Source organism: Geotrypetes seraphini, chromosome 2 (assembly GCF_902459505.1).
Source record: "Geotrypetes seraphini chromosome 2, aGeoSer1.1, whole genome shotgun sequence".
In the NCBI taxonomy this organism is placed as follows: Eukaryota; Metazoa; Chordata; class Amphibia; order Gymnophiona; family Dermophiidae; genus Geotrypetes; species Geotrypetes seraphini.
This window is the reverse complement of record NC_047085.1, coordinates 153,447,719-153,474,483: the sequence shown is the minus strand read 5'-3', so window position 1 is coordinate 153,474,483 and position 26,765 is coordinate 153,447,719. Positions and strand designations below refer to the sequence as shown.

The following is a 26,765-nucleotide window of genomic DNA, read 5'->3' as shown; positions in this document are numbered from 1 at the left end:
TGTCAATGCTATCCTCTTTCTATTTAGGGATCCTTTGTGTCTATCCCACACATTTTTTAACTTGGTCACCGTTTTTGTTTCTACTACCTCCACAGGGAGGGCATTCCAAGTATCCTCCACCCTCTCTGTGAAAAAGTATTTCCTGGTATTACTCCTAAGTCTACCACCCTGGAACCTCAAATTGGTATAGGAGTATTTTCTGCACTTAGCCACTCAGTTATTCCAACTCTATGGCTGGCATAAGTACTTGTGTCTAAATGTTAAGTGTGTATAAAGGAAGTAGGTGTTCTATGAAAGGAAGTAGGTGTCTACTGTGCACTCTCCAGATATCTAATTCTAAGTCCCTGTTATAGACCTGCCCCCTAAATGCATAATACTGGGGTTCTATCAGTGTAATGATCACAGTCTGCCAGGTGCCTGAGGGTGTCCGTGCAGTCATTCAACCTACAAGTACTGACAGTCTTAACTGGGGTACTTTTCCATCTCATGGAGGTCCTGTTTAAGGGTTTGAACTTTAAGAGTGATTTATTGCAGGTGTGATTTCCTTCTGTTCTGCAGACTCCATGGAATGCAGACATTGACCGATGGTGGCATGAGCTAATGCTAGATGCCAGTGAGGAGTGCGAGCCTGAATGGCTGGATGCAGAAGACCCACTCTTCATTCTTTACACAAGTGGTTCTACTGGAAAGCCAAAGGTAAATATGAATTAATAACTAGGGTACAGTGCAGGTATGGCACACAAGCTGTTGACTTAACACCATAAAAAGCATTAATTGCCACACAAACCATCTGTAGATATAAAAAGAAAATGAGTGAAAAAAACCCTCATGTGCTGCTAAAGCTATGAGAAACATTCAATAATTTATCTACCTGAGTATGAAAGAAAGTAACAAGCGTGTTGAAATAAGTCCATTATATGTTGTGACATGTCTGAAGGTTACTATTGCACAGTTGCGGCTCAGTGCGAGTCCAACATTCCAAGAGACAGGATGTTAGGAGAGTCCTTGTGTGAATCAAGTAAGAAACTGCAAGATTTGGAGAAGCAGCTCACCCAGAGCCCTACGCTGGAGAAAATCACAAGCTTGGTGACAGCGAAAAAAATCTAAGTTCCCCAGATCAAAGGCCTCCACAAAATCTTGCCCTCCTCAAGGAAATCTCCCAAATCAGCAAGGCTTTGAAGGGCTCAAGATTTATATTTCAGGTCCAGCCAACTGGGTAAAAACCCCTCTGCCACCCAAAGCTGCGTAGACAAGAAATAGTGTCTACCAGGAAGTAAGCGAGCATGGCACCCATCCATCCGACCAACGATTTAAAGGTAGGGGGGATTGGGGTTGGGGAGGTCAAGTTTCAAGTTTATTAGGATTTTTTATACCGCCTATCAAGGTTATCTAAGCGGTTTTACAATCAGGTACTCAAGCATTTTCCCTATCTGTCCTACGGGCTCACAATCTATCTAACATGGGGTTGGCAGGGGGTTTTGTATTTTAGTGGGGGTGGGGATGGGGGTAGGGGGTGTCACCGGGTCAGGAGGGCTTGGGCTCCCTCCTGGCCCCAATCGTGTCAGGCAGGTGGGGGGGTCATGGTGCCGCTGGGCCAGGAGGGCTTGGGCTCGCTCTTGGCCCCATCAGAATCGGCGGGGGGTAGGGCGGTTGGGGATCGCTGGGCCAGGAAGGCTTGGGATCCCTCCTGGCCCCGATCGTGTCAGGTGGGTGGGGGGTCGCGGTGCCGCCGGGCCAGGAGGGATTGGGCTACCTCCTGCCCCGATGTCAGCAGGGGGGCGTCACCTGCCCTGATCGTGTCGGGCGGGTGGGTTTTCAGAGGGGCAGGAGGGCTTGGGCTCCCTCTTGCCCCAATATTAGCGGGGGGGGGAGGGGTGTCACAGTTCACCAGGGCAGGAGGGCTTGGGTTCCCTCCTACCCTGATTGTGTCGGGGGGGGGGGATTTGGGGGTGCAGCAGGGCTTGGGCTCCCTCCTGCCCGGATCATTGTAGGGGGGAATTCTGTAACCGGTGTTGTTTTTGACAGACACCGGTTACAGAATCCAGCTTTTAGGTGAAGGACTGCCTCCTCTTTCGCCTAAAAGCTCTTGTTTTGGGCATTTAGGAGTTAGGCTTTTTTTAGGTTGATTATATAGTGTTAGTGTAGACGTAGTGGTGGTCTGGGCGTTTAAACAGCTGAACGAAGAGGCAGGCCATTATTTTTTAAAAAACTCTTTTTGGATGGTTTTTTTTTGATAATGGACATTTTCCCTGCTTCTACTTTCAACATTTAAGGCCTGAGGCCAAAAGGGGACTTAGACGTTTTTTTTGATTATGCCCCTCCACATGTTTAAAAAACAATAACGCAAGATACAACTAGCCCATGATTGATGTAAAATAGTTGAGCCAAACTTAAAATGGAAAAACTACAAAGGGATTAAAACCAAAAAGGGATGAAATAAAATACCATGTGAATTAGCAACATATGTTTGAAAAAGCATAAAAATATAATCATAATAAAAACCATTACACTAGCACTGGAAAAGAATGAGTACCAGAAAATAAAACGCCAAAATTAGAATGTGATCAAAAAACTATATACAACAGGGGACTAAAAAGAAGAAAAAATGATGAAAAAATTAGTATTTACCAAAAAAAAACAATTGCAGAAGATTCCAGTGCTACTGCAACGCAATGTGAGACTGAAGAGTCGGAGAATGCTGCAGGAACTTGTAAAAATGTCAAATGTGATGACGTGCCTAATGGGGACATGAGCCAAATGGGTCAAAAAACTGTCTACCGATGGGCCAGCTCTAGTAGACATTTGATATTTTCTCACGGGCCAAATATAATTACACTGCGGACCACATTTGGTCCGCGGGCCTGAGTTTGACACCCCTGCTTTAAAGTATACATATTAAGATCTTTAATTCTGTTCCCATATGCCTTATGACGACGACCACGCACCATTTTAGTAGTCTTCCTCTAGACCGACTCCATCCTTTTTATATCTTTTTGAAGGTGCGGCCTCCAGTATTGTACACTATATTCTAAATGAGGTCTCACCAGAGACTTATATAGAGGCATCCATACCTCCTCTTTTCCTACTGGCCATACCTCTTCCTATGCTCCCTAGCATCCTTCTAGCTTTTGCTATCACCTTTTCAACCTGTTTGGCCACTTTAAGATCATCACATACAATCACACCAAAATCCCGCTCTTCTGTCGTGCACATAAGTTCTTCACCCCCTAAACCCCATAAACTAAAATCCTTTAGGATTTTGCAACCTAAATGCATGACCTTGCATTTCTTAGCATTAAATTTTAGCTGCCAAATTTCAGACCATTCTTCAAGCTTTGCTAGGTCTTTCTTCATGTTATTCACATCATCCAGGGTGTTTACTCTATTGCAGATTTTGGTATCATCTGAAAAGAGGCAAATCTTACCTGACAGCCCTTCAGCAATATTGCTTATAAAAATGTTAAAAATAATAGGCCCAAGAAAAGAAACTTGAGGCATACCACTGGTAACATCCTTTTCCTCAGAGTGATCTCCATTGACCATTACCCTCTGTTGTCTTCCACTCAACCAGTTCCTGACACAGCCCATTACTTTAGGGACCATCCTGAGGGCACTCAGTTTATTTATTAGACGTCTGTGTGGAACACTGTCAAAGGCTTTGCTAAAATCTGAATACACCACATCTAGCACACTCCCTCTATCCAATTCTCTGGTCACCCAGTCAAAGAAATTGATCAGATTTGTCTGACAAGACCTACCTTTAGTGAATCCATGTTGCCTTTGGTTCTGTAATCCACCAGATTCCAGAAACTTCACCATGCTCTGTTTTAAAAGCATGTGCAGATGTCAACATGATGACGTCACGTGCATGCTTGTGACATCATCGTGTCGAGGTCTGCCCATGCTCTGAGGTCCTCCAGACATGGACCGAGCACAGGGAAAATGAGACAAGGTTCATGTGGGGTGGGGTGGGGCTGGGGGTGGAGCGGGGCGGGGTTGTGGGTGTGCCAGAGAAAAACATTTGCTTCATTAGTGTGCTGGAGCAAAAAAAAGTTTGTGGGACACTGCTCTAGCACTTACTCCTGCAGGGAAAACTCAGAAACACCAACACAACAGCAATAGAGTGGGCATGGCTTCTGGTAGAGCAGGACTGGGAGTGAAGGTCACTTCTATTCATGCACAGGGGCAGCCCTAAGTATTGATAGCTATATTTTACTTTAAGTAGCTATAATTATGTCATTTACATAGAGTACTTACCCCTCAACCAAAAAACTCAAAAAGGCTAAAAAAGTTAGAAAGCCTACTGTCATTCCAAATAGCAAACCTAGTTAAAGACGTCGTCAGAATCTTAGGTGCCATGTCAGATTATAGAATATTCCAGAAAGAAATCAACACAGTGTTATTTAGGAAATATGTCTCGCAATGCTAATACAATGTATGTCTAATTATAAGCTTTGAAATGTAATTTTCTGGAAATGTCCAGATACCTCTTATTGTAATTCACTTAGAACCGAAAGTTTAAGGCAGAATAGAAGTCAATAAATGTAATGTAATGTAAATGTACTAAAATTAGATAGGAATATTTGTTCAAAGCTGAAAAAATTTCTGTCTGTTTTAAAATTCTATTACGTTACCTTCTATTTCATGATTTTCAGCCCTGTTCTGACCATTTATTTCTGCTGTGTCTTTAGTGTTCTTACGATGTTTCTGTTTGCATGGGACTGCACCTGTAATCTATTTCTTATTCTCTTATTTATTCAGGGTGTGGTGCACACTGTTGCAGGTTACCTTCTGTACACAGCCTTAACCTTTAAATATGTGTTTGACTACCATGACGCTGATGTATACTGGTGCACAGCTGATATTGGGTGGATCACTGGCCATTCTTATATAGTATATGGGCCTCTGGCTAATGGCGCCACAAGTTTAATGGTGAGCTTTCTGTTGTGTGATTATGTATAATTCTCTTACAACCGAAGGTTTGAATGTATTCTGTCCTGTACAGGCCTTTAGACTTAGCTGGTAGACGTTGCCCATAAGTGACAGACCAATCCAGCTGGTGGCTAAACAACACCAGCAAAATTAATCTATTTAAAAAATTTGTATCCTGCCACATCAAGTTTACAAGTTTATTAAAATGTGATGCAAATGCTTATAATATTTCAAAGTGAATTCCAAGTATTAAAAATCAGGGGTAACAAAAACACATATTTGTATATACAAGGACAAATTCTGAGGATAGACATACAGAAACAAAAGGAAAAAGGGTAGAACTCCAATATTTTAGAAAAGGCAATATTGAAGGGTGACATAGTAGGTTGGGGAGAAAGAAAAGAGTAGATCAAATAAAAAATGGAAAGGCGATCTGCAGTTATATTATCCTACAATTCTGAGCAGGTAACAACAAAACATACATAATAAAATAACCAAAGAAACATACAACATAAAATCACTAGTAATATTTCAATCTAAAATACAATCCAATACAAAAAAGAAATAATCTAAAATGCTCAATCAAATAGCATGGTTTTCACCATTTTCCTAAACTGCAAAATGCTTGATGCTTGCTTTATCTCGGAAGGTGATGCATTCCAACAAATTGGCCCTTGTACAGTCAACATGGTTTTACGATAACCTAAGAGTCTGACCATATTCATGGCTGGCACTTCCAGGTACATCTTATCCCCAGACCTTAATATCCGTGTTGGTTGGCAAGAATGCAACAAAGAGCTCAGCACCATCGGACAGTCTTTTTTAAGAGCTTAAAAATTAAGTACAGAACCTTAAATTCCACAAGTGAACCAATTGGCAACCAATGCAAATGCTGCAAAATTGAGGTGATATGATCAAATTTCGAAGCCCGCACAATAATACATGCAGCAGCATTTTGAGCAACTTGCAAAGCACACATTTGGGCAAGCTAAGATACAAAGCATTACAATAATCGAAGACTGGGGTCAACACTGCACCAATTATAGTCCTGAAATTATCTACATACAGTAGTAGGTGAAGTTTGAAAAATGCATGAGAAACCACAGACTTCACCTGGGGCTTAAAAGATAGCATTGAATCCAGTAGCACCCCTAAATATTTATACTGATCTTGAGGTTGCTACCTTGTCATTATAGAGGTAAGAAATGTACTATCAATTAAACAATTCAGCCAGCATCGGTCAGCATTTTTTTTTTGTCCGCTGCTGTCATGTCTAGGCACTGGAATTGAATTTCCAGGTTTATATGGCTGGCTAACTCTTAAGCAGTTAATTGTGATATTGAGCACGTAACCATATAAGTGAAACAAGATAAATATAGGACTGAGTTCTATGCAGTCTAACTTGTTTGGCTAAGTTAAGCGATTAAATGCTGAATATTGGCACTTAACCACTTAAGTGCTGACTGCGCCCCTGGACTGCCCACAAAATAGCTGGTTTTCAACAGCACTAAGGCCCAAATTCTATAAATGGTGCCTGAGGTTAGGTGCCTAACTCAATGTGTCTAGCCAATCATAGTGCCTAACTTAATTTTCTTAATTAACTCAATTGACGCTGCTAATTGAAAGTGCCGTTAAAAACCAATTTTTAAAAATTATCTGGTAGTTGCCTATCTTGGTAGGGGCCTATTAGTAGCACAGTAAAGGGGGGAAGGGGTGCAGTCTGCCCTGGGTGCCATGTTCATGGGGACGCCAGCTCCCTTCCTCCTGTCCACCCCCCACCCCACTTCTTCCTATTCCTCCCCTCGCCACATGCGTGCCTCCTTCCCCTCCCCTGTACCTCTAATTGTTCACCGCTGCGAGCAACAACTTCAACATGCTCCTCGCAACCACGTTGTCTCTCCTGCTGATGTCACTTCTGGGTGCCGCGCATAGGAAGTGATGTCAGAGGGAGAGCCGACAGGGTCGCGAGGAGCATGTTGTAGTTCTTGTTGCTTGCAGCGGTATAGAGGTATGGGAGAAGGGGGGCACACATGCAGCAGGGGGGATCGGGGAAGGAGTAGTAGGGGCAGAGATGAGGACGGGGGAGGAGCGCCACTGCCCCAGGCACTTCTCACTCTCGCTATTCCATCGGGGCCTATCAGAGAGTAGGCGTGGTTATGGGTGGAATCTGGGCAGATTTTGGATGTGGTTTCACTTAGGCACTGGTAGGTGCCTAACTTAGGCACACTCATTTAGGCCGAGGCCTAAATGGGAGTGTGCCTAAGCTTATAGGCCCGGATTCTGTAACCGGTGCTTGTCAATCCTGCCTCTGACAAAGGTAGGCACCGGAAATGTAGGCCAAGGTTTTCCAGGCCAACATTTCCGGCATCTACCTTTGATGTGAATCACATTTCTGTAGGTGCTTTAGGCCGCCTAATGCCACTTCAGGCGTTATCTGTGTCTACAGTGGTGTAAAGCAATGTAAAGCACCTACAGAGGTACAATTCTCACATCGATTTTTTTTAGGTGCTAGCAGGTGCCTTGAATCTTAGTTAAAAACATAATTTAAATAGAGCTTTTGACTGAACTTGGGCACCTACTAGCGCATAAAATATCAGTGCCAGTTAGAGAATCTAGTTGAGTACCTGAATAAATTAATGCAAACCATTCTGAGCTCCCTTGGGAGAACGGTATAGAAAATTAAATAAATAAATACATACATACATTTATAGAATCAGAGCCTAATTGGTTAAATGCCACTGAATATCAGCAGATAGGTGCTCACAAGTATTTTAACCATTCAGGAGCCTCTCCTGCCCATTTAAATCACTTTGAATATTGACCTGTCGGTCTTGTAAAGGTTCTAGCGCTATCAAAGTATCATTATAGAATCACGTTTCTTTAAACAATCTCCAATAGTTATCATAGACACTCTATTTTTTTAAAATTAAGTTTGAAGGAATTCCTTTGTATCCTCATGTGGGAAGATTTTGGGAAGTGATTGAGAAATACAAAGTGACCAAGTTTTACACTGCTCCCACTGCCATTCGCCTGCTAATGAAATACGGAGAAGAGCCAGTGAGAAAGTAAGTGACCTAGCTTATGTTCCAATTTCTTCACTTTTCTCTAAAGGAAAATGACTGTAAAAAAACAGTGTTCTCCTCAGAAAATTTTGCCAGCCGGGTGACATGAAGGAATAACTGGTTCAGGAAGGGAAGAACCACACAGGATTATCAGATGGTCAGTAAAATCAGCCAGGCAACGCACCTATTCAAAAGGTCCTGGGAAAACATTGATCTATTTGGTCAATATTCAATAAAATATCTGGGGAACAATTTCAAACATCTAACCTAGTTGTTTAAAATGATTCCTATATTCATTGACACCATGCATATGACCTCCCCCCCCCCTCCCATGGCAGTGGGTTTCTGACAGAACTAAAAAGGAGAAAATTTTTACATTTAGTTTGATTTTATTAAATATGTTTATTGGAAATATATCAAAAGTGTACAAAAGCATCAGAACATGAAATGAAAACAGAAATCCCCTTCCCATCCCTCCCGCCCTCCTATCCTTCATACTCTACCAACAATCTACACACACACAAACTCCAGTAAACTCAAACGATTTTTTTTTTGGTAAATCTTTATTGATTTTTCTTTCAAAAAAACAATGCATTAAAATTTACATAAACATAGGGCTCCTTTTACGAAGCCGCAGTAACAGTTTAATGCGCGTAATAGCATGCGCTAAATGCCAGAAGCTACCACCTCCTCTTAAGCAGGCGGTAGTTTTCAGCTAGCGCAGGGGTTAGCATGTGATTAAAAGTCACCCCATTATAAGCACATAACATAATGTGTTACTTTAATGAAAATCATATTGAACTTATTAATCAAGGATGACATCAAAATATAATACCCCTCCGCCCACCCACCCTTCCTGGATGTGTAACTCAAATTAAAAAAACAGAAGAATAATCCAACTAATCAACTTTAACAAAATTTATCAGTGGACTCCAAGTTAATTTAAACAACTTATTATTACCCAAAATTTCTGAATTCATTTTCTCATATTTGTAACATAAACATAAGGAATCCCACCAAAAGGAGAAATTAAGCCGATCCCAATTTTCAGTAATCATTTGAAGAGCTATCCCAGTCATGATGGAAAATTATCTATTTTTATATTTGTCCAAAAGAGGTTTAGGTGACAACAAAGTACTACAAATAACCACGGAATAAAAGATTCCAAAATCAAGTTGATTTGTCCCCATATCGATCTCCAAAAATTGAGTATCTAGGGACAATAGAGCAACAAATGATCCAGTGTCCCTACTTCAAGATGACAGTGCCAGCATCTATTAGACTTTGAACTATCTAACTTTTGCAAACGAACTGGGGTCCAAAAAACTCTATGTAACAAAAAGAACCATGTTTGTCTCATAGATTATGACGCTGTACATCTCATCCTCCAAGTCCAAATCCGTGACCATTGAGTAGCAGAAATCTGCTGCTTTATCTTAATGCTCCAAATGTCCTTTAGGCTAGTTTTAGTTTTTTTATTAAAATAATCAGATATTAATTTATACCACTTGGCGGCCTGATGCCCTAGCAAATCTGTTTGGAAACATAGGCCCGGCAAGCTATACTGACTTTAAATTTCGCCAATCAGGGAACCCTTTCTGAATGGCCTGTTTCAGCTGCAACCATTTATAAGCTAGAGCCTTTGAGATGCCAAATGATTGTTGCAGCTGTAATAAATTAACCAAATTCCCATGCTGAATTACATCATCTAAGGTTTGTGTGCCTGCCTGCAACCAATACTTCCAGAAGATTTAGACTCGCCTATTTGAATCTTGGAGTTCAACCATAAGGATTGACACGTGGATTGTTGTACTGGTGTAGATGTTAAATTTGTTAATGAATTTTAATGTTTTCCATGTGGCACAAAGAATACTATTATTCTTATAAATCCTTGGCAGCCTGATACTCAAAATATGGCACAATTGTAATGGGGACATGAGTTGATATTCTAATATTAGCCAGTCCAGAAGATGCTCTAAGACTTCAGGAAGGATCCAATACATACCCTGCTGCATAATGAAAGCTTGATGATATCTATAGAAATTTGGAAAATTTATACACACATACACATACACCCCCCCCCCCCCCCGCCGATTGTGGTTTTTGCAAAGCTACTAAGGCTATTCTAGCAGATTTATCCAACCAAATAAACTTTGAAAGGATCCCATTCAATTTTTTATAAAAGGATCCTTGGCAATATATTCATTTGATAGCAAACTGCAGGCAAATTCATCATTTTAACAGTTTGGACTCTCCCCCACCAAGAAAGATGTAATGGGTTCCAATGTTCACACATTTCTTTGACTTTCAGCAATAAAGACTTTTCATTTACTGTCATTGTATCTTCCAAAGTTCTTTGAATCATAATACCCAAATACTTTATTCCCTCTTCCTTCCAGAGGAATGGGAATGGATCAAATAAGCCTTTTGCACAATGCACATTTAATGGAAGAACCTCTGATTTGCTCTAATTTATTTTGTAACCAGAAAATTTGCCAAACCGGTCAATCAAATCCAGTAAATGCGGGATAGTAGATTCAGGATTCTTCAAATGAAGCAAAATATCATCTGCATAGGCCGAAACCTTATAATCTCGACCTGCATATGGAACTCCCTGTATCTCCTTTGCCTGATGAATGGCCAACAACAGGGTTCCAAAACAATATCAAAAAGCACAGGAGATAGGAGACATTCTTGTCTAACTCCCCTCTCCAGACAAAAATTCTCAGAAAATACATTATTAATATATAATCTGGCAGAAGGGGAACTATACAAGGTTTGAATCATTTAAATAAATCCGGATCCTATACCAAACCAATCCATTGCTTAATACATTAAAGTCCATTCTACACGATCAAAGAAACAGAGAAGGCCGGATCGTCTATTATTTTTGCTAAATTTAACATATGTAAAGCCAAACTGGTATTATTTGAAGAATGTCTTTGAGCAACGAAACCCATTTGGTGCATACCTATTATATACGGGAGAGCCTTAGCTAATCGCACTGCCAATAGCTTAGCCAGGAGTTTACCATCTACATTAATTAAAGAAATAGGCCTGTAGCCTTAGATCTATGAATCAAAACTTATTGATAGTACCCTCAATCAAGGACCTATACTACACCAGAAATTCAATTTTTTCTGTAGTCGCACCCTCACTCTGGAATTCAATGCCACTTTATCTCCGCAACAAAAAGTCCCTAAATAAATTTATAATGAATCTTAAAACATTTCTCTTTAAAGATGCCTATCAATAAGTGGGAAAAAAAAGTTTTTAAGAAGCGCCATCCCTGTCTTCCTCTCGTTATTCCCTGTCCCTCTAACCTTCCTTTTTATTTTTATTTATATATTGTAATTAATACTTTCCTATCCCCCAGTACCTTTCGATTCTAATAAGTCTTAATTTATCATAGTTTTAGTTTTACCCTCCTCTTATTTTATTTTAATTAAATCTTAAATTTTATTAGATTTTTCTAATTTTTAATATTGTAAACCGTCCAGATACATGAGTTGGTCAGTATATCAAGCCATAAATAAACTTGAAACTTGAAACCAACAGGAGATCTTTATTTGGCTTCAGCAAAACAATGGTTAAAGATTCCGCCATAGTATCTGAAATACAACCCTTAATCAGTTGTGATTGATATAAATTTAGAAGATGAGGTAATAATATAATTTGAAATGATTTTAAAAACTGCACTGTGAATCCATCACTACCCGTAGTGGATCCAACTCTGAGGGACTTCATTGCTGTCTGGAGTTCCTTAAGTGATATAGGTGCTTCATGATTTCCTTTTATATGCTCGGAGATTTTTGGCCCATGAATTAATTTTAAAAATTCTATTCCTTCAATTTCTTTATTGGAATAAAGCTCAGAAGAATATAAAGCTTTGTAATAATCAAAAAATTGTTTTAAAACATTTCCAGTTTGGGTATGAACTTTACCCTTTTCATCCGTAATAGCCACAATTTTAACTTTTTTTTTTAGCATTGAGATAATTAGGTAATAATCTTCCTGATCTATTAGATTTTCCATAATACAGAGCTTGCTGAGAAAACAAATATTTCCTAGCCAATTGTGAGGAAATCTCATTATATTTATATTTAGCTTTCAAAAGGGCCTGCAAAGTATTTTGTTCCCATTTCAAGGCCAATTGTGACTCTAAAGTAAAAATAGTTTGTTCCAAATTTAAAAATTCCAATTTTAACTGTTTCCTAATATGCGCCGAATATGAAATTATTTGCCCTCTCATTGTAGCTTTGAAAGCATTCCAAATGGTTTCCAAAGAGATTTCCTCTGAAGTGTTGAATTGAAAATATTCATTTATTTTCATTTTAATTTCCTCGAGAAAGTTTGAATCAGCAAGCAATGTATTATTAAATCTCCAAACAGGTCTATTAGAATCATCTTCAGAAAACTGAAATTCTATCCAAATTCCAGGATGATCCATCAAAAAAATCGGGTCTATGCTGGTTTTTGTAACCTGTTGAATTAAATGATCTGAAACAAAAATATAATCAATTCTTGAAAATGATTTATGAATGTGTGAGCAAAAAGAAAATTTGCAAGCATTAAAATGAAGAATCCGCCATATATCATTCAGTCCACATGAATGCACAAAATTTTCTAAACCTAATGATTTTAATTGTTTACTAGGTTGTTTATCCAATAATGGATCCATGACAGCATTAAAGTCTCCGGCTACAATTAAATTAGACGTAGCCAGTAACAGAACTAATTGCTGGAGTTTTTTTTTAAAGAACTCAGCCTGATTTGAATTAGGAGCATAGCTATTACGAAGCATTAGGGCATCATTACCTGAAGTCATATCAACATGAAGCCATCTACCCATTGGATCAGCTTTAAAATTACCAAATACAGTAGAACATGTCCTATTAACTAGGATAAATCTTCAAATGCACAATTTAATCACTTACAGGGAGCTGTGATACATCAACACTTAACACCTGATAGTATAATTCTCTATCAGCTTATTGCATCCCTTAGTTCTATTAGTATTATATGGGATCCTCAGCGCCACCACTCAGAGCTCAAATAGATTTCATAGCTCTAAGCTTTATGTGTCAGCTCCTCATTGGTTCCCTATTATTTCTTTCATACACTTAGTATATGCTTTTGTGATGTTTTATATTACTTTATTTTATAAATACGTTTTTATTAATAATAAATTATTTAATATTAAATAATTTATTATTAATAAAAACGTATTAATAAAAACGTATTAATAAAAACGTATTAATAAAAACGTATTAATAAAAACGTATTAATAAAAACGTATTATTAATAAAAACGTATTTATAAAATAAAGTAATATAAAACATCACAAAAGCATATACTAAGTGTATGAAAGAAATAATAGGGAACCAATGAGGAGCTGACACATAAAGCTTAGAGCTATGAAATCTATTTGAGCTCTGAGTGGTGGCGCTGAGGATCCCATATAATACTAATAGAACTAAGGGATGCAATAAGCTGATAGAGAAGAACTATTAACTAGGATAGCCACTCCAGCCTTTTTTCCCACTGTAGGTACAAAAAACAGTGTTTTACCCACCCCCCTTCCAATTTAGCGGCCTCAAATGAAGATAAGTGCGTCTCTTGTATAAAATAAATATCCACCTGCTGTTGTTTTAAAAAATTGAATACCTTTTTCCTCTTGATGGGATGATTAAGCCCATTAACATTAAGGGAATATAATTTAAAACCATATTTGTACATTTGAATAAAAGTGCCACAGACAAAACCCAAAATTCCTTTTACCCAAACTAATATTAATATTACATATCCTTACCCTTTAAACAACACCCCAATACCTCTTCCACTTCCATCCCCATAAATCATATGAAAGTCTGGGTGTGCATATAAAGAATGGTTACTGTAAACTCCTAGGCATTTAAAAACCTCCCAATAAATAAACTGATATATTAAGCAATGGTAAAAATTCATTATAATGCCAATCATAAAGACAATAACATAGCCAATAGTACAAAAATAAAAAAGAGTTAATATTCTAACTGATATCTAAAATTTAAAAAGAAGATAAAAAATATATAAAGATAAATGTATAAATATATGAAGATAATTCAGCAATATATGAAAATATAGATTGCTACAAAGGAAATAAATAAACAATCATAAATAGAGCTAAAACTTGAAAACAATATTAATTACTAAATTCCAATTCAAAATAACATATCCTTCAAATAATTATTGCCAAACCCTCAATTAAAATAATCCAATGAATTAAAAAAACCCTTCCCCTTATTCAAGGAACTCTAATCAAAGCATCTTAGTCATTCTATTATAGCACCAAATATGCATAAGAGCAATTAGAAGAGGAATGAATACCCCTAAGAGATATAAAATACCATAAAACACAAAACTTTTGTACCTAATCTTCCCACCTTTTAATACCCCATTTCATTTCCTTAAAAAACAATAAATATACATTTGAACATGACTGTCTATTAAATGACGAACTATATTATCCAAATTCATTTTTACATAAAAACTAGCACAAGAACATTAAAATAAATACAATATAGAATCTTTTTTTATTTTTAAATAACCCATAATCTTTTTTATTTTTAAATAATCCATTAAGTGAATTGTGAAAGCTAAAACATTATATGATTAAATTAAAGAAGATCTACCAAAAACCAAGGCTGTGTTTGAAACAAGAACTTTCCAGAAGAAGAAAGGACTGTTGGTGTCATCTCAAAGTTAAACAAAAAGATGAAGCATTTTAATTTAAACTAATATATCCAATTAGGAAAGGTAATGGCCTCCTGCTTGTATTAGTTGTCATTGGCATAAGACCAAAAAAGAATTTTTAAAGCGTTCTGCAGCAGACCTTTAAATAAGTAGTCACCGTTACAGTTCTCCATGCAAAACTTAATGACTTCTGATATCTTCTTATCCCCACACTCTGTGCACACTTCACATTACAGACGCAAATTTCTTCAGGTCAAAAGTGAAATCAAATACCATTCACAAAGACAGTCCCACTATTTACTGTAATCCGTCGAAGACTCACATCTTGGCTGAACAAGTTAGCCCAGTCCGATTAACTGCAAACAGAAATCCAAGGAGACACAAGGATTTTTCTGTGACGATAATCCAATAGTGATCTGCATATTGCACTGCTGTCATAAATCAAACACAAACTGGCAAAAATAAAACATGTCAAACCAGATAGATAAAAGAGCAAATGAGAACTGGAAAAGATCAAACAATAAACACATCCTAGGACATCGGCTCTGCAATTTGGTTAATATAATCCTGCAACTTCACAGGATCATCAAAGTGGGTCATTTTATTAGAATATGTGACCCTCATGACAGTGGGATAAAACAAGCCATTTTGAGCCCCAAGTTGTCTAAGCTGTGGCCATAGTGAAAGAAACTGTTTTCTTAAATTAGCCGTTGCCTTTGCAAAATCCAGAACAAACATTAATTTAGACTCCTGGCACCTTAAATTTCTGTTTCCTTTTGCTAGCCGCAAGATCTCCATCACTTGCTGAAACCGTAACATTCAAAAAATTAACGATAGTAGGCCTGTTTGACAGTTGGATCTTTTTGATGGAATCTTATGGACTCGGTCAGTCTCTATAGGATGTTTAACGTTGAGAGGCAGTATTTTTGGAAGAAATCCCTCCAAAAATGTAATCAGATCAGTCCCCTCCGCTCCCTCAGGCAGGCCCCAAATTTTTATGTTATTTCTTTGTGCCCTGTTATTACAATCCTCCAACTCCCTAGTCAGGGCCTATATGGCTTTGTGATCCGTCTGACACTGACTCAGTCCCACTTCAGTTTTTTCCACCTGACATTCCAGCATATCCACCCTGAGATTAGCCATTTCCTGTTTAGTCAGATTTGCCACCTCTGTTTTAACTTCAATTAACATTTCTGAATTACCTCGTAGTAACTCTTTAATACCATGTAATTCAGCCACCCAGTCAATGATCTCCAATGGATCTTTAGGCAGAGGAACCTTTGAAAGGGTGGGCAGATCAGGTTTCGCTCTCTTCGTATTGCCTGCTGCCAGAAAAGCTGTGTCAAGCCGTGATTGCCTGCCAGACGCCATACTGAAGCAAAACCACTCGTTTTCAGGCGGAAAATAATGCTGAATTACTGATAAATAAAACCAATAATGCCTGTTAGTAAGAACTGACAGAATCACCCATCCAGGCCATGCCTCCGGGCCTCCATGCCAGGCCACGCCTCCTCAAACAACGATTTATGGGTTGAGCAAATGACTTCTTGCTGAGGGAGTCATGGTCATCCAAAAGGGCTCCCAAATTGAACAGAAAGTCTTCCTCAGTGCTGTATCTAAATTTTTGCATGATAAACACTCCATAGAAGCCAGGTGAATCATCAAAGTATGCCAATGTGAGATAGTAGGAGGATCAGTTTTAATAATAATAATAACATTTTATTTATAACCTGCAATACCTTAACAGTTCAGAGCAGTTTACATCAAGAGAATCTGCCAGACGCAGATGAAATACATACAGGAATATATTCATCGTATAACTAAGAATTACTTAAATAAATTTATCAAATAAGTGAGACTTCATAGATCTCCTAAACATTTGATAAGACACTGCAAAATACTCTTTTTTTTCCCATAAGGACTGCGTGCTCCAAAAAACCTTGAAATCCCTTTGGAGTAAGTCACTGTGGGCGAAGGAAAGAAAATAATATCGTGGATTGTAAAGCATAAGTGCATTTCCACATAGACAAAATATGCACTTGTAACTGTGTCCAAAAAGAGTAAACAAAGGGGACTTTGATTTTAAACCAGTATTTATCTATTTTGTACTGAAACTGAATGGGAACAGTTGACCTCTCGGCTGCATTCGATACCATAGATCATTCCCTCCTTTTAGACAGGCTGCAATCAATAGGCATTAGCGATTCATCGTTACTCTGGTTCTCTTCCTTTCTATCCGACCGCAACTCGACAGTACGCTTTAATAATTCTTCCTCTATACCATTCTCACACAATTACGGAATTCCTCAGGGCTCAATCTTGTCTCCATTACTATTTAATATCTTTTTATCTCCTTTACTCAGTCTTAGTCAATCCATAGGTTTTACGACGTATGCCTATGCTGACGATATCCAACTGATTCACTCTGTCAACCCGGATAATTCTAACGAAATAACTCAAATTAATCAAAAATTGGAAAAAATTAAAAATTGGCTAACACAGAACAAGCTTGCGCTAAATATATCCAAAACTAAAGCTCTATTCTTTCCATTTAAACAGGGCTTAAAGCTCTCTATTCCTTTTTCAATCGATAACACAATAATTGAACTCGTCACATCACTCAAGATACTAGGAGTAACAATTGACGACAAATTCTCCTACCAAGAGCACATTAATAATATAGTTAAAAGTTGTTTCTTTCGTCTACGTTTAATTCGCTCAATGTCAAAATATCTGGAACCAAAATCCCTAAACATCTTAATACATTCCCTCATAATATCCAAACTAGATTACTGTAATTCACTTCTTATGAATATCACTCACAAAGATCAAAGACGCTTACAAATAATACAAAATATTGCAATCAAAATAATTCACCAAGGGAAGAAATATGATCATGTAACCCCCTATTTGATAAAATCTCATTGGTTACCTATCAATCAACATATAACATACAAAATAGCATTATTAGTACATAAAACAATATCTACTAATGAACCACAGTTTATAGATCGACTCTTGATTCCTCACATTTCAAATCGTTCGCTTCGGTCTAACACACAAGGGCTATTAATGGTCCCCTCACTGAAAATAATAGGAACAAGACGCCATGACATTTTTTCAGTCATGGCTCCTCTTACATGGAACAATCTCCCGCTATACATTAGAGAAATAAAAGATCTTAACTCATTTAAAACTAATTTAAAAACATTTCTCTTTAAAGCCTCATTTAACCTTTAGAATGACACTTTCCGTGAAGAACTAAACTGCCTATATCTCCTCTCAAATCTTACCCTAACCTAATGTTCGACCCTACCTTTTACATATCCCTTTTCTTCCCTTTGGGAAACTGCAAAACGTAACTTTTACTTCCTAATGTTCTCTCCTATGTGTATATTAGTACGTCTGTATTGTCAGTTTTGTCACAGCCCCTTGATTTTTTTATGTAAAATAACTTGTCTCTTTGTTTTATGCTATAACTTTTTTAATATGTAATTCGCTTAGTTTTTGATAAGCGAAATATCAAATTCAAATAAACTTGAAACTTGAAACTTGCAACTGCCACCTGTTGGAGACACAGGGGGACTGCATTCAGCCCATTTAGGTTATGCAACAGAAGAGGGTAACTCCCTATACAAATTATGAACTGAAGAGTGGAATCTGACATTTTTTGAGGGCTGTTATGGCTCATTTAAAAGTGATTCTTGGGTGGAAATAAAGCTTGTGGGTTCAGATGAGTGGGAGGATATAAACCAAAAAGAGCTGAATAAAAATAGGGGAGGTGGAAATCCATTTGCCATGAGTCTGAAGGAGAGGAGAACTAGTTGGGCAAAATGAATCAACCTACCTGTATTGCTCAAACAAGGGAGCTAGAATCTATGAGCTGCACTTCCTTTAGTCATAGCTGTGCATTTTGCTAAGTTGGGAGGTGATTCCCTAGATGGGAAACTGTCACCAGCTGATACAGAGCTCTTTTCAGAGCTGGCATGCTATGTGCTAGAGGTGGACCCACAGCTAGGTTGCTGGGGTATAGGTTTGTACTAGCAGCCCTGTGGAGGATCTAGTCTGCCGGGGTATGGAACTTAACAGACTTTTCTGGTTGAGACAGTCTTGGATTAACCGTAAGGGGAACACCTCAGATTTTTCCCCTAGCTATCATGCCTTTAACTCTTTCACTGCTGTCTGCCACACCCATTATCCAGCATAAATTTCAGTATTTTTTTTTTTTTTTTTTTTTTATTTTATTTATTATCATTTAATTACAAACAAAGAATTAACTTTGAGAAGAAAATTAGAAAAAAAATATATCATCAATATCATTGAAACACAAACTTCACAAACTTAATATATAGTCCACAACTGGGAGAACAAAGTAAGTAAATAGTCCCTTCCAGGAAAAAGGGGAACAAATACAAATGTTTAAAGAATAGAGCAGTTAACCTCGGCTAATATTATTAACAGACATGAATAAATTTCAGTATTTTTTAATCATCATCATATTTTGTTTCTAAAACTATTGATATTTTTCAGTACTCATTGGTGGGCTTTTATAAAGGTGTGCTGCCAAGCAGTGCACGTTAAATACCGAGCCACCCTTAGGAATAGAATAGGCAGCTTGACATTTAGCCTTTGTAAAAGGACCTGGTTGAATCTTAATGCCTTGTCAATTAAGCAACAGAAGGATCGAAGGGCACCATTGTTGGGCTGTGCTTAGGACATCAGTTGGCCTTAATCCTGCCCTAGGTTGAGCTATTGACTATGTCTGATGGTGGCTACATTTAGTGCTACAGTTTTTAATTTTGAAGTAATTTTTAATCTTTACCTGCAGTGCTTTGGTAGGAAATCTTCTAGGAGAGTTGTAAATACATTTTTAAGTTTAAAACTCACCTTTTACTAAGCCATGGTATGGCCCGGAGTGCTAAATGCTCAGATGCTGCCCCAATGCTAATATAATTCCTTTGACTATCAGAGCAGCGTTAGAGCACTTAGCGCTCTGGGCCATGGAGAAATCTCCACCGTGGCTAAGTAAAAGGAGGGGGGTGGGGTTTAAGGACTTAAGGTAAATAAAATAATTCTCTTTTGATGCACACTCCAGACTGGTGGGGAAGAAGTTGTCAACCCTCCACACGCTTGGCAGTGCTTCAAGGACAGAAAAACTATAAGTGGTATATAAATACTAAGAAAAAAAGAATATGCAAAAAAGTAAAAATGAATGTAATAGCAATAATGAAGGTACTGTTCATTTTTCCAGTCTTCACAGCTTCTGTGCCGTATTTACTTTTAAGTCTGCATGGTGCTAGAGAAAATTGGCATTCCTGTATTTTTTCCCTCCAAGGTATGACCTTCATTCACTGAAAGTCTTGGGCACAGTCGGGGAGCCTATAAATCCAGAAGCATGGTTGTGGTATTACAACGTCATTGGGCAGAAGAGGTGCCCGATTGTCGACACATTTTGGCAGACTGAGACCGTGAGTATAATTGCGCCATCTTAAGAAACATCTGGTTTTGAGCATTGTTGTGCTGAACATATGAAAGACTGGAGGAAGAAAAAGAGAGATGACTTTTACGTGAAATCCTTTTTTATTAAACAAAGAATATTACAAAAAGAGCTCCAGCTGAAAACCATGTTTTACAATAATGACGAACTCCGGAGGACTTTGCTCTGATGTCCTCCACGGTTACAAACAACACACCCATCCTACCCCAGAAACCCCTCCCCAAATCCCAAATCACCCCCCCTCCCAACAAAGAGAACCAATGTGCAGAGGCAGCATACAAACATCAAACAGGTAAAGCAGAGTACCATTGTAAAGATTCAGAACATGGCTACGACTCAATGGGGACAAGTTGTCCAAATAAGGAGTCCAGGTGTCCACAAAGGCTTTACTGCGGCGGCGAGAAGAACACGCCAGCCGGGCCTCCCAACCCATGAGTTCATGCAGCCTGTTTCTCCAAAAACAAAAAGTAGGCGGCTCAGGAGCAAGCCAACAACACAGGATACATTTCTTCCCCAATATAAAACACTTACTGAGGAACAATTTCTCCGAAGAAGAGTAACCTGAAAGCAATGGGAAATGTGCAAAAAGCATAGGAAACACAGAAACAGGCACAGACACCCGAAGAAGGCCCTGTAAAAAGGAGGCAAGCGCAGACTAGAAAACCTGGCTTGCTGGACAACCCCAAATACCATGATAATAAGAATTGACCCCAGCAGAGCATCTCCCACTTGCTGGGTGTCCACACAACCCATATAATATGCCTGACTCTGGGAGCCATAGGCCCGCAAAACTGTACGAAAATGACATTCCCTCAAATCTGCACTAGAGACCAGACTAGTGGTACGTTTCAACACCCGCAACAAAAAGCCCTCCCCCAGATCCCGCCCCAGATCCCGCTGCCAAGCCTCCAAAACCCTGGAGAAAACTCTGGGTGGGCTCAGCGTCCAAAGCTGTCGATGAAAATAAGAAATCGAGACCCTGGTATCTGGATCTGCCACTAAAAAGGAACGGAAGTCGGACCCAAACACAGCACCCAAGGACCCCCTCGGGAGGGAGCCAACATAATGAGTTAGCTGACAATAAGCAAAGAAGAAACCGGCTCTCGGAACCCCCCGGGCAAGCAAAGCCTCACTCGCCCGAAGGGTCCCATCAAGCTGCAGAACATGCTGTAAAAGCTCTACCCCCGGGCCCTCCAGCCACCAAAAACAGACGGGCCCACCCCCGGAGGACAAGCCAAGTTCCTAACCAGAGGTAAAAAGACACTGACCAAAGGATCCTGACTCCAGAGCCGAAGAATCTGGTGCCACGTCCCCCTCAAGGAACGAAAGAGAACACTACGCCTACAAGCCCCTGGCAACCGTGACAAAGGGGCATGAAGAAGGTAAAGCAGATGAATAGGATAGAAATAGTCCCGCTCCAAGGAAAGATCCGTATAAAAAGAGGTGCCCAACACCCAATCCCCCAAATGACGTAACAAACAAGCTTGATTATACAGCCGGATGTCCGGCACCCCAAGACCCTCCTCCGAAAGCGGGCCAAGGAGCAAAGGCCAGCGTAACTTAGGCTTCCGTCCCCCCCAGCAGAACCGAGATAACATAGAGTACAAGGCCCGGACATCCCTCTGCAAAAGAGATAGAGGAAGAGTCTGGAGAACATAAAGCCACCTGGGAAAGATAATCATGCGGAACAGGTGAATCCTACCAGACAATGAAAGCAGGAGATCCTGCCATTTAACCAGTAACAGCTTAGTATCTGAAAGGAGCTTATCAACATTAAGGCGATACAGTTGAGCGGGATCCATGGTAAGCCGAATCCCCAGGTAACGAAAGGAAAAGTCCGCCCAGCGCAGCGGAAAACTACCCTGCCAATGCTGGCGAAGAAGAGACGAAGAAGTCAGGGCCTCCGACTTCGCCAGATTTAGGATAAAGCCCGAAAAATCGCCATACTCACATATACTGTCCAGCAGGGTGGACAGCGACCGCGGGGGGTCCGTCAAGAATACCAAAAGATCATCCGCGAAGGCCGCCAATTTAAAATGAGAAGCCCCTAGGAGCAAACCCCGTATCTCCGCATTAGACTGAACCTCCCGAAGTAGGGGATCAAGGGAAAGCACAAACAGCAGCGGAGACAAGGGGCACCCCTGTCTAGTACCACGACGAATACCAAAAGAAGCTGAAAGTTCCCCATTAACAAGAACCCGCGCCTCTGGATCCATGTACAGTGCTCAGACCGCATTCAGAAAAAAAGGACCCAAGCCATACTTCCGCAACACCGCGAAAAGGTAACCCCACCGCACCCAGTCAAAGGCCTTCTCTGCGTCGAAGCTAACAAGCAAGAAGGGGATATTCTCCACCGTCGCCCGCTCCAAAGCCAGCAAAATACGTCTAATGTTCTTGGCCACCGGATGATCACGAACAAAGCCCACTTGAGATTCAGAAATCACCGACGGTAACACCCGAGCCAGGCGAGTCGCAAGAATTTTTGCCATAAGCTTAGCCTCATAGTTCAGGAAAGAGATGGGCCGATAGGAATCAGGATAATGGGGGTCCTTACCAGGCTTCAACAAGACAACAATTTGAGCCAAATTCAAGTAACGGGGGAGAAAGCCCTTGGCTACACTCAAATTATAGACGTCCGCCAATACAGGAGCAATGTCCTCCACCAGGAGCTTATAGAACTCACTCCGAAACCCATCCGGGCCTGGAGCCTTTCCCAAAGGGCTGACCCGGATAGCCCATTCCACCTCCTTGGCAGCAAAAGGGCGGTCCAAAGCCTCAGAATCGTTAAGAGACAAACAAGGTAAGTCCACACTATCCAGGTATACCCTCCCAGCCAAATCATCCGCCTCCGGGGCTGTGTATAAATTCTCGAAAAAGGAACGCAACAGGTTGCAAATCTCCACCGAGCGATGACGCAGTATCCCACGAGGGTCACGGAGCGCAGTAATGGCTGCCTGACCACGATGCACCCGCACCATGTGTGCCAACAGCCGACTACTCTTATTAGCGAAACGAAATAGTTGAAACTGGTAATATGCCCGCGATCGCATAGCACTCTGGTGTAAGAACTCATTTAATTCCTGTTGTACTTCCAAAAGCTGAGTCCGAAGCGAGAGGGAGGGCCGCCGACCATACTGACGGCATAACCCAGCAGCTCGTCGTTCCAACGCCAGAACAGCCCGATGCCGCATTTTTGTCTGCCGTGCCACATAGGCTATAACCTCACCCCTCAATACCGCCTTTGCCGTCTCCCAATAAAGAATGGGATCGTCTCTATGCTGCTGGTTGTCCTGTTTAAAATCCGCCCACCTCCGAAGCAGAAACTCCTGAAAGCGAGCATCCCGGTAAAGAAAACAGGGAAACCGCCACCCCCCCGGACCACTCCGGGAGTCACCCCACGACCAGTGAAATCCCACCCAAGCGTGGTCAGATATTTCAATGGGGCCCAATTCAACCCCCTGCACCTGGGGCAGCAATACACGCGAGATAAGCACCAGATCGATACGGGATAGTGTCCCATGGGCCCGAGATAAATGGGAATAGTCCTGCTCCAGAGGATGCAGCACCCTCCAAACATCCAACAACCCCAATGCAGATTCCAAAATGCGGGCCCCTGTACAAAGCTTAGCAGCTTCCCTGCCTGTGGAAGAAGAACGGTCCATACGCGGGTCAGGGACTTCATTGAAATCCCCCTCAAGAATCAGAGGAACGTCACCAAATTGCAAAAGTTGGTTGCGAAGACCTCTAAAAAAATCGAGCCGGCGGATTGTTAGGGGCATAAACATTACACAATAAAAGCGGCTTATTATGAAGCGTAACCGAAGCGATGATATAGCGACCATTAGGATCATGGATCACACGGTGAGAAGTAAAAGAAAGGCCCTTCTGAATCAAAATGATAACCCCACCCTTCCCCCCGACCGCGGGCGCCTCCAAGTGAGCCCCCACCCACCAGGTACAGAGCTTAGCATGTTCTACTGAGGACAACCGGGTCTCCTGCAAAAAAGCAATAGAAGATTTAGAACGATTCAAACGTAAAATTTTTTGCCGTTTTATGGGGGAATGGATACCCCCTACATTCCATGAGGTTAAAGTATATTCCAGAACAGGGTATTCAGAAGAAAAAGACTACCAATAGATACTTCCCGTAGGGTGCCAGAAGGGCGTCCCAGCCACCACCCCTCCAGCTCAGACCGGGGCCTCCCAAACAGCCCCCCAAAAAACTCCCGCCTCCTGTACAAAGCGAACGTTCTACCCCCCACCCACTGATATCCCCATCTTTCCATCCCAACGAAGAAACTCCCTGAATACCCAGCCCTACCCCCCACCCCATCCCCAAGAAACCTCCCATTTCCCCTGTCAGCAACAAACAAACCCCCCCCACCCTACTTCCCCTACCCCAAACCCAGGACACCTCCAAACTGGCGTCATTTCCAGGAAACAGCGTACACCCGCCCCGGGATTCCTTACAGAACACCCCACCAATAAGCTAAGACCCAAGCCAAAACCAATCTGTGCTGAAATGAAAGATAAAGGAGGAAACAAAAAAACAGGAAAAGCGCCCCTAGAGCGCAACAAAGGAAGGCAATACTAAAGGAGAAAGAGGAAGTCCCAGGAGCCCCCCTCCCCCCTCTAGCTCCCACCTGCATACATCAAACCACAGGCAATCAACATATCCCCAACCCCCCATCCCCTACCATAAAACAGTCCCAAAAAAAATCACACTCAACATGCAAAAATAACAAGAGACAAGTGGACCCCCACTGGGGAGGTGCCGCATGCTCCAGGCTAAAGGACCACAGAAGGCCCCTGCAACCTAGTCCAAGGGGATGAGGGCAGTCAGGATCTTCCGATGATCACGCCCCATCGTTCACTGCCACCATTCATACAGGGCCCTCCGGGAACTGCTCCGTGATGAAACGTTGCGCCGCCTCCAAGGTGTCAGAATGATGGGCCCTGCCCTGATGCACCACTCGCAAACAGGCCGGGTACTGCAAGGAGAAAGTGATGTGGCGTTGGATGAGCCGGGTACAAAGGGGCGAGAACCGTCGACGAGCCTGAGAAACCTCGGCGGAGTAGTCCTGGAAGCAGAGGATGGCTCGGTTTTCGTACAACAACTTCTTCCCTTGCCGCAATGCTCTCAGGATCTCCACTTTATGGCGGTAATTAAGAAGGCGGCAAATAACTGCTCTTGGGCGATCTGTAGACTCCCGACGAGACCCCAAACGATGAGCTCTCTCGACTCTCAAAGGACCCGGAGTCCGCGGAATGGAGAGGGACTCCGGCAGCCAGCGCTCCAAGAAATCCCCGAGCTCTGTCTCCTTCAACGATTCGGGCAGGCCAATAAAGCGCAGGTTGTTGCGGCGCGAGCGGTTTTCTAGATCGTCAAGCTTCGCCTGCAACGTCGCAATGGTAGAAGTATGCCCCACATGCTCGTGGGAGATTCGCTGAATCGAGTCCTCCGTGGCACTGACGCGCTGCTGCGTCTCCTTCACCTCCGAGGTGAGCGTTGCGAAACGCTGGTCCAGCGTATCAAGTTTATCCAAGATACGCTGCAACTTATCGCCCAAGGAGCTCTCAATAGCCGCCTGTACTTCCGCCGTGACTTCAGCCACCCAGCCAGAGCTCGGGGCCTCCGGAGACGAGGGCGCCACGTGGTCCGCCATTTTAAGATCCGGCTGTTTCGACCGCTCCTGTGCCGTTCGGGAGAGCTTAGAGGCCATCACGCGCCCCGCCCGCTCCAATAATCAGCGCGGAGCACTCCCGCCCGACGCAGGGAAGAAGAACGGGGAGATTAGATGCAGGCAAGAGGCAAACCGAGAGCGGGTGTATTGGAGCTGCCGCAGCGAGCTGTTCACAGCTCCATGTTTCCGCCGGAAGTCCGGAGAGATGACTTTTTGTACCAGAAAGAAAATGGGCCTGATGAAGCAAGACATTATACTAGTGCAAAACACAAAGGGGGCAATTCTATAACTGGGTGTCATAATATGGGCACACCGATTCCACGCATTAAGTGTTAATTCTGTAACTGCTTCTGAACACCCAGCATAAGTCAACATTGGCCCACCAAACGTAGGCGAGAATAATTCTGCCATGACTATGGCAGGCGTAACTGTCGGTACTGAAATATGGCATTTTAGCGCATAGCTTATAGTATTATATACGTTATGCACATATCTGGGAAACCTGCCCATGGCCACACCCTTGCACTTAAATATTAAACAACTTGTGCACATAAGTTATAAAATAGTGTGTAAGGACACATTATACATGTGTAAATGCTAGTATTTTATAAATTACATGTGCAGTCTGGCTCTAGTTCTATAAACGGCATCATAAGTCCTGGGTGCCGTTCGGTATGGTTGTCAATCAACCTCTAGGCGCTGTTTATAGAATCACACCTAGTGATGCCTAAGCATTCGTAGGCATTGAATACTTAGGCACACTGTCATTTAGGCCAAGTTCCCTTGGCCTACTGGGTTTTAAAGGCCTACATTTCTGGTGTGTACCTTCCATGAGAATCACATCTAAAGAGGTGT

At 41.3% G+C, this 26,765-nt stretch overlaps 1 protein-coding gene across 3 annotated transcripts in view; it reads left to right on the top strand.

Moving 5' to 3' along the window:
- The window catches only part of LOC117355460 (acetyl-coenzyme A synthetase, cytoplasmic-like), a 156,046-nt gene that overhangs the window by 63,722 nt on the left and 65,559 nt on the right, over positions 1 to 26,765 (top strand). For all 3 annotated transcript variants that reach the window (XM_033934055.1, XM_033934054.1, XM_033934053.1), the window contains 4 exons: positions 559 to 696; positions 4,762 to 4,932; positions 7,864 to 7,997; positions 20,065 to 20,197. In XM_033934055.1, the coding sequence (XP_033789946.1) occupies positions 559 to 696; positions 4,762 to 4,932; positions 7,864 to 7,997; positions 20,065 to 20,197 (576 nt within the window). The remainder of the gene's footprint in view (positions 1 to 558; positions 697 to 4,761; positions 4,933 to 7,863; positions 7,998 to 20,064; positions 20,198 to 26,765) is intronic.